This window comes from Anneissia japonica, unplaced genomic scaffold (genome assembly GCF_011630105.1).
Source record: "Anneissia japonica isolate Jap-2015-1 unplaced genomic scaffold, ASM1163010v1 scaffold287847_len925385_cov155, whole genome shotgun sequence".
NCBI lineage: Eukaryota > Metazoa > Echinodermata > Crinoidea > Comatulida > Comatulidae > Anneissia > Anneissia japonica.
In genome coordinates, this window is record NW_022731638.1 from 82,647 (window position 1) to 96,495 (window position 13,849).

Below are 13,849 nucleotides of genomic sequence, written 5' to 3' on the forward strand. Positions count from 1 at the left end.
ATAATAATAATAATAATAATAATAATAATAATAATAATAAATAAATGAATAAATTAAAAAAGTTATTCATATCCTAAACTGAAAAGCCTTCTATGGATTTTTTCAGAATATACTCTAACATGTTTAGGAACTTAACTTAAAACATCCAAAAGCATTGGTAACATTTCTAGATTAGCCATTTTACCCAATAACATCCTCCGTATTCTTTACGGCACCCTCATCCTTCCTTATCTGAGCTACTGTAACATTGTCTGGGCCAATACACATTTATCCGATATCAACAAACTCCAAATTCTCCAAAAAAAAAAAAGGCTATCAGGATCATAGATGACGCACCACGGTCTCATTCTTCCCATTTATTTCCAAATTATATCCCTTCAAACTGACGAACATTATTCTTGTCCAGCAAAGTAAATTTATTTTCTCTGTTATGTAATCTCCTAAAAATGTATACAATATGTTTATTCCCAACACTCTACTCATAATTAAACCAATCGATTTAAAACTCATATTCACATCCATAACACTAATTATTTTCGACATAATATTAGATACTCAGACCCAACAACGTAATTCTAAATGCTGTTTCTCTAAGAACATACAAAAATGAAATTTCATCTAATGTTAAATTAATTATCCTCAGTCATGATTCAATATGTTCTGCAATATATATGAGCTTCATTTGTTTGTTTGTTTGTTTATTTATTTATTTTTATATTTCCATCTTTGTTTATTTGGTTCTGCACTTATTTGTTTATTTGTGTTCTCATTGACTTTCTTCTTTTATGTTTGTATCGACCTTTATTTCATTTAAGGCATGTCCATCACAAGATCTTTGTCTTCTCGGGATCATGCCTTCTTCAATAGCTTGTTTACGTTTTTATTTTAAACCATTGTATTGTATATTCTGTGTGTTCTATGGAAGTAAATAAAATGCCTTTTGAAATTGAAAATTGATATTGAAATTAATCTGAGCGGATCCAGACCCAGCCCATTTTTGCTCTCGTTAGAGATATTGGCAATAAGCCCGGATCTGGAAAGTCGCCTCACCCCTCGTCGTTGGTCAAATCCTGGGACTGGCATTGGACGACAGCTGGCAGTTTGTCTCCGTGGCGACCTGTTTTGCCGTTGTCATGTCATTCATGGTTTATCCTCTCGCTTTCTCCACTGTTCCCACAGGTTTTCATAAACGCCCAATTCCCGGCCCTCCTTTACCAATTGCAGGCTCCCTGTGCAATTGCTCCACAACATACAGTGATAATGAATTCATGTTTTGTGAGGCGTATGTAGGCCTCATTGTGCTTTTAAAAATTACAAATATAAATATCAAAACAATGTGTTTATGTTTATATTAGTGAAACCGCTTTTCGTGCACATCCAATTCTGATTCATGTAAAATAATTTTAACTTTAACGGAGGCATATATTGTAATACGTGTTTACTGTTCTATTTATTAGACATGGAAAATTTTGTGCCCATGATTCAACAAGTTGGCAAAATATGCCTAGATAACAGTCATGATGTTATCAAATAGTTAATATTTAATATTATACAAGCACTGGGAGACAAAGACAACTCAGATAAGGAATCACTGATTACAGATTATGTAGTGCAAGTGCGTTGATGACGCTTGAGCAGAAACCTCGTGATCAGGGGTCGCTGAAAAACACTGACTTCCATTTATAAATTATCAATCAAGTATAACAATTAGGGTACAATTTTTTTTAATTCAGTAATTTCTATGATTAAGGTAATAATTTGTATGTTACTTAAAAATAAGCAAGTGATTACAATTTTTTTTAATGATTTCTGTTGGTCATTTTAATATTTAACAAATATCTGGAAATTCCAGGTCAATGGGAAATTCCAGCATATGTTAATTATTGTAGTTTTATTGGTTGGTTGAGTCTCGTGATGATAGATATAGGGCGTATGGTATTAATTTAAGCACGGATTTAGCAAAAAAATATATTAGTGGCGTACGCAGAGTCAGTTGGAAGAGTCAATCTCCAAATCCACCCGAAATCTATTCAAAGGTCAGTGACGTACCTAGGAGCCTTGAACGGTTGAGGAGGGGGTGCGATTGAGATGGGATGAGATGGTGAAGATGGGGGTGCGAATTTTGGGATGAATGAGTGCGAAGGTGAAGTAAGGTCATATAAGGTGGTGTGCTTCAGAGTGATTTTTTTTTTTACTTTTATAACATTTCCAATGGTGGAAGACTAGAGAGAGCCTTGGGGGCGGGGGAAGGGTAGAGGAAGCTTAGGGAGAGAGTTTTTTTGGGGGGAGATTGCTCCGACGTGCACCCCTAGTTATGACACTGAAAGGTAGGTCTAGGACTATGTATTAACTTGTCACTATGCATATGTTTTCATGAACACAATACATCAAGTTGTGGTAAAAGGAATTGTCCAACAAATGAGGTGAGAGCTGTGGGATTCACCTGCGATGCGAATGTAATCTGGCTGTGGTAATTATGATGACGACGATGATAACATGTTCGTGTTTGCCTTCTATAGCCGAAATTTCGGGGGAATTCTAAGCCAATGGGAAATTCCAAGCCAATATTCTAATAAGTTTCATTCTTTTCTCTAACTTCTTATTGGTTGATTGCAAACTTGGTACGTGTCCCACGGTTATGGAACGCCTTCAGTGCCGTTTTTCATGTTGTTGTCAATCAACATTATGCTTGTCGATATGAATGCCCAATCGACATTATAATATGATTGTTGTTGTCATTATTTAGACTATTATTTAGAAACCTGCTTCTCAAGCTATTGGTCGCGACCCAGATTTGGGCTGCGAAAACATTCTGAGGGTCGCGAGACTGTTTCTGACAAAAAGGACAGACTTTTTGATACACAATGACAAATACTTTCAGATTTTTTTCAATTATTTTTGCCCAATCAAATTCAAAATTACGAGTGTAGGAAATATTCGTTATACTATGGAAATGAAACATTCCGCACACTATCGACGATAACAAATGCTTCTTGCACTAAATAAAAAACGAATGAACATTTTTATCTCAGCCAATTTGTATTCAACTTTGCCGAGATTGACTGTAGAGATAAAACGATAGACCGTACATATCTTTACCTGATAAATTAGGAGGCAAGTTCTATGGTTATCAAATTATACTAACGGGAATTTGTAGGCCTAGTAATAAACACAAACATTATGACAATAGCCTTGTGATCTCGAGATATATGCCAAAGGGTCACCACCTGAAAATATTTGAGAAGCAGAGCAGGGACCCCGTCAGGGAGAGCTGCGCCCCCCCCCCCTTCGGGGAGAAAAAGCACAATTCGTCGGGGAGAAAAAATATTATATGTATTTTGTACATATTAGTAAACTATAAAATCGATTAAAAACTTTGAAACCCCTAAATTGTTTTCGGGGGCTTCGCCCCAGGAAAACTTTCGAAACCTTTTAATCAAAGCTTTACTACGCCCACTTTGTTTTCGCCGAGGACCTCGCCCCCCCCCCCCCTACCCTCGTCGGGCTAATCCTGGCGCCACCCCTGGAATTCAAATAACTTCCATTCCAGTGTTTAGTGGCGGCGAAAGCCTCGGGGGTGTGGGGATGAAGGGTAAGGTATGATTTTTTTGTGGGGTGGGGGGCAAGTTCCCCGACGAGAGGAAAAAGACGTGGTCGGATGTCAATTAAAATGTATCGATAGTGGTCCATGGGGCTGATCCCCCGAAAAATGTGACAATTTAAGGGTTCCGGGGGGTTATTCAATCGATTATAAATAGATAGTCTACTAATATGTAGAAAATACATACATATTTTTTTTTTACTCCCGACGAATTGTGTTTTTTTTTACCCTTTCTTTCGGGGGTGGGGGTAAACTGGGGGAGAAACAAATTTTCCAGGGGGAATTTTTCCCCACCCCTGTGCCCTCTGTAGTGCAGCCACTGCACATTAAAAGCAAATAAAAGAAGCACTATATATGATTCGTATCATAGCACATTGAGTTTTAATTCATAATACTACTGGTAATAGTTCAGCTGAAATTCTCACTGGGAATATCTCACTATCCACGATCGAGAGAGGAATTTTACTGATGTGAGTTAGCAAGATTTGTGTACATTTCGCAAAATAAAGGAAATATATATTTTTTTTAAATGGTGAGGCAGCGAAATGGATGCGGGAGGTGACAAGAAACTAGTTTTTTTTTTTTTTTTTTACATGTTAGAGAAAATTGTTGGGAATATTGTTTTAGAAAAGTGATGTTTCTTAATTTACTCCATAAATTGAAAGGAATTGTTTTACTGCCGTATAACCTGCATTCCTGGGAAAAAGGTCACTAATTCAGACCAACGGGCCTTCAGACCAATGGACCTTCGGACCAAAGACCCTTTGATGTGTCTTTACAGTCTGAATGTGCCATTTCCGGGAATCTACAGGTGTTTATTTAAAAAAAATTGCTCACCTCAGCCCCAACCATGGTTGAGTTGAGGTAAAAAAAAGGAAAGGGAATCTGACTCCTCGTCGGGAACTTTCTGGCGCTGACATCTTTTTTCAGCTTTAGTACATTAGGGTATTTTTTTTTTAAATTTCTAGTGGTTGAAGGGTAGGAGAATTGTATTCTCCCTATGCCAACTGCGTTGAAAACAAGGCTTATCTTAGATGATGTCAAAAAACCAAGGCTAATAATAGGCATATTAGGGAGACTTGTAAGACTATAAAGTGGGTGAAGCTGACATTAAAAAAAATTTTAAAAATTATGTTGTCCAGCCGGTGGTCTCAATAGATTGAAACTGCCCCCCCCCCAGCTTAAAAAGGTTGAATACCAGGTCTTTACAGTATTTATTTTTATTCAGTTTCATTATTCACCATTGCGTGGATAGTCTATAGTGTATAGATAATATGAATACCATGTTTGTGTAAAATAGGACGCCACTGACAGGTGCACATCATTTGAGATGGTAGGATAGAACCGCTTTCAAAAAATATGAACACATCTTAAACCATAGACAAACGCCTTCAAGAATAAACACATTCAGAATAACACTAAACATCAAACTAAAAGACAGAATAACAATTGAACACATGAAGACCAAAGAAAATGAATTATTAACCAAAACAATAAAAAGGAGGAGACACAAATGACTGTATTATCTACTTAGACTACCAGAAAACATACCAGCAAAAATCGAACCAGATGAACAACTAAGAAAAGTAAAAGGAAACAGAGGACGACCTAAACACACATTGGTTAATGTACTCCCTGTCCCGCCACCCGCTGGCGCCACCACTGCTTCAAAATGTTCCAGAGCCTCGATGCGCTTAACATTAAAATATATCAAAAATTGCAAAAAGCCAATTGGAAATTCCAAGCCAACATGCTACTACTTTGCAGCATGAAAAAACGGTAACCCCAAAACATTGCAACAAAAGTTTTTTCAACGGATTTTGGTACTAGCGGCCTAATCGATGTACGAATTACAGATAAATGTCTTACTAAATCCAACCACCGGAAAATGATTTTTTTTTTCCAAGATAGCCGCCAAAATGTTTTGACCATATGTATCAATATCTACAAAATTGTACTGTAATTGCGTTTTAGGAGGTGTTAATTTATTATTTATATGACAATGAATCACAAAAGACAATTCAAAATGTCATCTGTTCAACAACAAATAAATTCAACATTGTGTTTCAAAGATAATAATAATAATAATAATAATAATAATAACAATAACAATAACAATAATAATAATATGATGTTAGACTTATATAGCGTATAATGCCAACAAGGCTTCTAAGCGCTTCACATAAATACCCCGGTCAGTGGGATTAAACGCCTATGGACACAAACTCAAGCTCCCTGGGGGAGTATGCCAAAACAATGCAGCAGCTACATCAGCGCATTTTGGCATTTAACCCTACCAGGTAGGCCTACCCACTTATACTCCTGGGTTGAGAGAAGCAATGTAGATAAAGTGTCTTGTTCAAAGATACAAGTGGAATGCACAGCAAGGGAATTGATCCCCGACCTCGAAATTGGGTAACCAGACCGTTCCCACTGCGCCAAACCACTTCACATCAAGATGGCACCCATAAGCCTATCTTTAAAATTCTACAAATTGAACATGAATCACGTTTTCTGTGGTTAATCTAGGATTTATTGGTCAGTGAATCAATTGAAACAATTCAATATGTCATCTGATTAATAACGAATATATTGGACATGGCCTCTTATGCTAGGTTTACATTATGTGTTCCCGGTGGCCAGTTTAAAAATCTGCAATCACGGCCTGTCACGTTTTTGCCCATTCCGCCCCCCCCCCCGCGTTATCTCACGCCCATCCCGTTTTTTTCACGGTGGCCTAAATGAAGGCCTTCTACATATGTAAGCTCTCAGCGAACAATTCTTGAAAGTAATTTTATTTCATTATTCATCAGCTCCTATCCATAATTACGCCATTACATTTAGTAGTTAAACTTATCTACAAAAGTGAATTGTCATGGACAAGTACATCGATGCAACGAAGAGGGCTTAAAGTTCCAACCACTTGATGCCAGTTAGACTAATAAATGCTGTTCCAAATGTAATCGTACTGAGAAAAATTCCTTCTTTAGCTGCAGACGCAATGGGCACTGTAAGCCTACATCAATTTGGTATTGGTATTGCTGGACATAGGGTTGTGAGAATTTGCGCTATTAACGGACATTGGAGTGGCTAAGATGCTTGTCTTCTAATCCAGGGTCCTGTGTTCAGTTCCTGCAACTCAACTCCATAAGGCTCATAAAAAGCATCACATTCTTTCATTTATTTAAAAGGGCACTGAATATCAGCCAATCTTTTAGGATACGCTGGAAGGATCACCCTCTACAAATATGATTTAAAAAAAGGAAAAGAAAAGTAATCAAACGTCAAAAATCACAAAAAAAAAAAAAAAAAAAAATGAAAAATACAGTAAAGTGTGACTTTAAACTTTTCATTGTTTCAGTTGCCCTTTGGTTTCTTTTTTCCTTTATGGGTATCGATCGAAACCAACAATGTTAGACTATCTTTCATCATTCTGTGGCTGATAAGGCCTGAACACCCGTTTTCGGTTTTTAATCACAACTGTTGAAGTTTAAGAGTATGATACATTCTAAATTTTTCTTAAATTAATAATACTATTTGGAAAATTAACAGATTATACTCAAATATTAGAGAGATTGGAAAATAGAAGTTAGATTGTGATTAATTTATAAAAAGCTATACTATTTTTTCAGAGAATTGCTACTCGCCTTGCTTAGTTGGTATATGATATATAAGTCGGTATTCAGTATTCTTTCATTGCCATTTGTAAACATAATGCTTGCATTGAAATAGCATTGGCCCTGAGTCAAAATTTAATAAATGAAATATAATGTAATATAATTTAATTACAGAAAAATATATTCCCCCCCCCCCCACCTCGGTGTTTTTCAAGGTTTTGGGACTGGAGTTAATAAAATAAATAGTGACAAAGTACATGATATCTGTCTCTTATACACATCTAGATGTGTATAAGAGACAGATGATAGGCTATTTACAATTCACTAACACATTATAGGCTATATTGCTACCAATTTTGCTTATTGTTTTTTTTTTTTTTTTTTTGTGTTTTTTATTTTTTTTTTTTTTTTTTTTATTTTTTTTTTTTTTTTTTAAATGAATATTAAAAATTTTTTTTTTTTTAAATTTTTTTTCTTTCTCTTTTTTTTTTTTTTTTTTTTTTTTTTTTTTTTTTTACTTTTTCCTGAATTCAGAGTAATAACAGAGTTCTAAAAATGACTACAACTTGCTTTATGTTTCATCTTATATATATACACATATGTATATATGTATATGTATATGTATGTCCCCCACCGGACGCCATCCCGATATTTTTTAGTGATTTCGGGGCTGAAAATCTGAAATGTTATATGTTAAGCCTAAACTACATATTGTCCCCCGCCGGACATCTTTTCGCTATTTCTTTTGCATTCGATTAAAAACAACTGCACTTATCGGTTTCCATCTACTATCAACATTTTCTATCCAATCATAACTAACTATTTTGAGTGATATAATTTACCAATAAAATGATTGCTATACCAAGCATATATCTAGTATGACAGAATATCTGATTTATTTATAATAAATTACAACTTTTCGTAAAGCTGAATAACTTTATTTTAAATTTGCGCTCAATTATGTTTTTATCTAGGTATGTTTTTAACTAATGTTTAATGATAATTCTTTTATTTATTCATGCTCTGACAATTTCAAATGTATTTCTGTTTTTATGGTGGGCATATCCTTACTTACTTGTTTTATCATTTGTTGATTGTCTGCGGTAAAGGTAGACCAATAAATAATTATATATAGTAAATTAATATTTTATATTAAATATACTTATGTTTGCCCATACAGATGGGGCATATACTGTCTATGCTGTACAATGTACTTGAGTATGCTGTGAATGCTGTGTCATTTTGGCGCCTCAGTGAACTTCAATGTTTGATACAAGATGTTGGCCTAGATGCAGTCAAGTGGACAAAAATATTGAGGGAAGTGTTAGGCGTGAATGACATTTTACAATTAAAAGCTATTGCACAGAATCATGAAGCAATCCGAAAGGTAATTGAACGTGCAGACAAATACGAAATAAGTGGGCTGCATGAACTGTTTGATATTACTCAAGATGAAGAACAATCAATCACAGAATCAGAAAATAATTTATGCGTGAGGCTCAAAGAGTTAGGATTGGATGAACGCCATTGGCTTAGCATACTGAAGACTAAATTTGCAGTGTCAAACATGGATTCAGTTAAACATATCGGACTGGATAGCTTGAATGATTTAAAACATGTTTGTCAAACAAGAAATGAATTGATGAAACTCCAAAATCTTTTTGGAATAGATAATGAGTATCCTTCATTTGCATTGCATTTTGTTAAAGTACAAAACCGTATTAGATTAATTATGGATGGTATTAAGCAAATCAAGTCATTACTTTCAAATGGCAAAACAAGATCTTGTAAAAGTGTTCACGCCAAAGAACAATCATTCAGAGAAATCCTTCTGCTAACATCAGCAAACTGGATACGGCCGAACACCTCACTTGAAGAAGTACTAAATGATTTGTCCAAATTGAGCTGCTTTTTAGAGGCACCTATACCTACACAAGATCTGCTGCCCTCCCATCTTATTCAATCATCTTCTTGTGGAGTTTGTTTGAAAGGCGTTCTTTACACTGGAAATGGAAATTACATTTTTTCTGCCAACTATCCAGTTTTAAAAGCTCCCTCAACGGTTCGTCTCAATGGTTCAAATTTATCTATAACGGAGGTGATTATCGATGGAGACGATGAGCACGTGAAATCGTTTATTGAACATACAGATAAATATGGATGTGTTTCAGAATATGTTAATCTACCGTCTAGTAACGGCAATAAATCGACTGCAAGGATGAAAAAAAATCCAATTGCGTCATTCACATTTAGAAGAGACGAGCTGAGGTTTAGTGATAGTGCTCTAGAACATCTGAAAAGAATCGGTACAATGATAGACGTTGACGAAATCAGAGGGATGGAGTGCTGTAAAGAGTTTCTAAACATTTATGGATCTCATATTTTTCAAGGGCCTTTTCATTTCGGTGGAGTTCATTGGATAACTGCAACAGGTTCAACAGTAGTCGCTCGTGGGGATGTTGATACACAGGCCATCAATCTTGAATCTATAGCAGCATTCGATAAGGCTCCATTAGGCAGATTTGGTCTTAGTTCTGAGTATGATGCTAAAAAAGAAAAAGGGAAAATTAGAATAGAATACAAGACCCGTAACTCTAAATGTTCAGTAATAAAGGCTGTAACTTCCGGTGGTCATAAAACATTCTCTTATTTGCCAACATGGAAATTGGGAATGTCAGCAGATATTTCATCATGGAATGTCATTGATCGAGGAACGGGTTTTACTGTTGCGATTTGGGAAATTCTAAACGAAAACTATTCATCACATATTGAGAATGCTTCAACTATAAGTTATTATCTTTTCAAAGCTTGGGTGGATATGTCAAATGTGCATCATATCTTTAATATTTCATCTGAATTACAATATCTGATAAACGAGGCCCGTACATACGTAACATCTTTAGAAAATATTGATGTGACAGATGGCCAACGCTCAATTCTTGAAAATCTACTGAAAATAAAAGAAAATGTTATCAAGCATACAAGAAGTATCAGAGCATGGTCTGATATTTTCCTTGGAAGCAAAGCTTTTGACATTTTAAATGTTCTAAAACGTTTAATGAATTCCCCTATACATGATACACTTGCAATGGTTTTTAAGGTTATTAACGACAACGATATGTTAAACCAACCGTGTGTATCAAATGACAAACTTAATGAATATCGTAATTGGCTACACATTTTAGAAAAAGTAAAAGAGGAGAGAAATGGTAGAAACAACCAAGAAATTTCAGAGTTCAGCGACTTCACTCTACTTTTGGAAAAAGCTATAATGGATCTTGAAGACCAAAGGCAGCACACATCGTCAAACGTCGCAGCGTATCTGTCGACAGCAGTGATTCGACTTGTCAATGTATTCCAACGTCAGAATCGGCTATCAGATGCTAAGTTTCTTTTGGCCCTGACGACACCACTGGGGTTTAGTGAAACAACAGGATTCCTGCATACAAAATTGACTATCCAAGACATTAGCAACCTTGTACTTACGGTCAAAAACAACGTTTCGACATATACAAATATGAACGACGAGGAAAGAAAATCAGTTTTTATCTTCTCTACGCTTTTAGAATCGACAATGCTAACTGGCGACTGCTATAACCTGAAACACAAACTTAAAAAATCAACACAGGACCTACCAAGAGAGATCAGAGACACAATAGATTCTTTGGAAAACGAAGATCCTGATAACTGGATGAAAATTGAATTTTATATTCAACAATATTATGGACAAATAAATAGCCACGATCAAGACCTGAGCCTGCGCAGTTCATTGTTCAAAGCCATGCATTGCGACAAAGAGATATATGGATCAAGAAATAACATTCCAAATATATATGAATTAAAGCCTCAATGCCCTGATATCATTAAAGTGTTAAATTTAGAACGGCATTTCCCCAAGAAAATAACCCGCCAAAAAGCCCTTATGGTTTCTGAAAATGTAATTTTACGCGATGATCTTCAACACATTAGCAACATTCCATGGTACTTGTTGCAAAGCATTATCCTGTGTAACTACGATGGACTTTTTTTGGAACCTAATCAGACGTCTATGAATTATTCCGGTGGAAAGACATTTTCAGCACTACTGAATACACCCGCAACAGTAAACAAAGGAAATAGCACAGCAGGCATTCAATTTAATCCTGCTGATGTACTGGTTGCTCTTTTTATGTGTGCCGATGACTTCTTAAGGCAATTAATCATGGAGAAACTAACAATGTGTCAGTTAAGTATTCCTTTACTTCTTCCATTAATTGTTGATGGTTCCCACAGTTGTGAAATGCTTCTTTGGGCGACAAGAACTATCAAGAAACAATGGAAAACTTACTCCGGAACATCGTGTGAGAGATCAATGTCTTTGCATCCAATTCCAATCGTGTCTGCACTGCGCATTGGTAGGCTTTCCAAATCAAAATCCAAGATGCTCAACGCTGTTATCAACGATCAAAAACATGACGTTTTCTTTCACTACGGAAGTAATGGTGGTAATATTGAAAGAACTATATCAACCGGCTTATTAGAATTGACATGGTACCTTCCAACTGGTAGAAATCGGGATAAATTTGCTGATGCTCTAGCAATTATGAATTTACGAGGAAATGCATCGCATCTTAAAGATCAGACAGCCTTTTTAAGTGAGGTGTCATTTGCAACCATTGCATTCATCACCCCTGACATGCTTGATAAATATGGATCCGATTTACTTGAGTTGTTGTACCAGCAAAATGGCTACTTAGTTATTGTGTCGGTAGGCCCCCCTGGGAAAGATATGACAAAGTTACTTCTGTCTTTGGAGCAACGGTATTCTAAAGGTGAGGATCCGCCAAAACAATCAGTATTGATATATTCTTCGGAAAAAAATGAGTTACAAATGAGTGGAGAAATAAGAAGTACTCTTAATTATCTCCTTTCGAAAGAACGTTGTGGCGTACCTAAACGGAGTATAGAGAAGTGTAGCGCTGTATGGAAAAACATTGGTTTTTACGTTGATGAGGACACAAAAGAATGTTTAGATGCGAAAGCAGACGCTGAAGAAATGTTGACAAGTTTACAACATCAAACAGGCGACAGTGATAATGCTGAAGAAAAAATAAAACTGTTACCTCTGCAAATGATTGCAATCGAAATTGCTGAAAGAAACAGAGAACTATGCCAATTAAAACAGAAAGGAAATATGGCAACTGAACAATATATTGACAAAGTACAATCAGACCTCAATCGGTTACGAATCAAGCAAAAATATGATTGTAGCTGTTTTTCAAACCTGATAAAAATATTCATGAAATCTTTTTCATATCCACCGCTAAACCGAAAATATTTCTATTGCTGGGTTAAAATAATGGCGGATCAGTGTAGTATCAATCAATTGCAGCCAGTACGCGAGGAGTACAATGCCAAATGGAACCAATTATGTAATGCTGTATACAAAAACCAAAATAAGCCAACTACAGAAATAGAATCCTCAAGAAAAATCCTTGATGAACTTCAGCGGAAACTTACAAATCTCTCTGTAGGTTTGGAACATTTTAATAGAGAAATTGCACAAATCTACGAAATGGTATTGCATTTCAAGTTGCCAACTTCATCGTATTCTGTTCAGCGATTTCCAATGGTTGCCGCCGATATGTTACTTGAAGGACATCCGTTGGAATTAATGGATGGTGATGCGTCGCATGTTCCTATTAAATGGATAAAAGATGTAATGTCGTGCCTTAAAAACAAAATGGGCAATAAACGGTTGTTCGTGCTGTCTGTATTAGGTGTACAGAGTACTGGCAAAAGGCTGGTGACAAATATGATGACCATCGTACAGAGTACCATCGGCCACAAGGAGTTGCTGGGTATCGTAGGGTGGACACAGGCAAACTTTGTGTCAACGTATGCACTTCATCTGTAATGACAGACGCTAGGTTCAAAAATAAAGACACTGATTGCAAATACCATCCCTACAAAGACTATCAAAGTGTTAATAAATACTACAAAGCCTGGAAGATCCAGCCGATAGCAAGTGATTCGCAATTGTACTGGAAATGGTTTATGGCAACTTACAATGAAGAAATTGCTGAATACTATAATTGTCAGCCAGCGGATATTCCATATGGATGGACGGAAATTAGCTGGGAAACAGCAAAGGACGACATGATTAACACATATAATCTATAAAAAGCACTAAAAATAGTAACGTGCAAAACAATCAAAATTATTATATAGGCCTATACGAATATAAAACTCATAATACACTCGTTGTAAATTGAAATTTAATTTATCAACCTGTCAAAAAAGCCTTGTTGTATGTCTGGTCAGTTTGATATAATCAAAAAAGTAAATGGCTTTTAGTGTTTTGAGAAGTTTAATATATATTTTGTGATAGCAAATGTTGATTATATTAAGTTGCTTTATAAGACACTGTAATTGTTAAGCTCTTTTTTTAGACTTGATAGGAAATCCAATGCAAATTTATCAGTTGTTTATCGTTAGAATAGATTTTTTCTAAAGTATATGAGATACAGTATATGAATTTAAATATGATGTTGCTGTGGTTGTTTTCAAGAAGAGAACTTGATGATTTTAAGATTAAAATAAACCTTTTAATGCCTGCTATCTGAATAATTTAGTAACTCCTTTTTCATGT

At 35.6% G+C, this 13,849-nt stretch overlaps 1 protein-coding gene across 1 annotated transcript; it reads left to right on the forward strand.

The window, feature by feature from the left end:
• The first annotated feature begins 1,988 nt into the window (after positions 1-1,988).
• On the forward strand, positions 1,989-13,114 carry LOC117115489 (interferon-induced very large GTPase 1-like). The gene is made up of 2 exons (XM_033259333.1): positions 1,989-2,036; positions 8,399-13,114. The coding sequence occupies exon 2, from the start codon at positions 8,399-8,401 to the stop codon at positions 13,112-13,114; it is 4,716 nt and encodes a 1,571-aa protein (XP_033115224.1). The 5' UTR covers positions 1,989-2,036.
• The last annotated feature ends 735 nt before the right edge of the window (positions 13,115-13,849 follow it).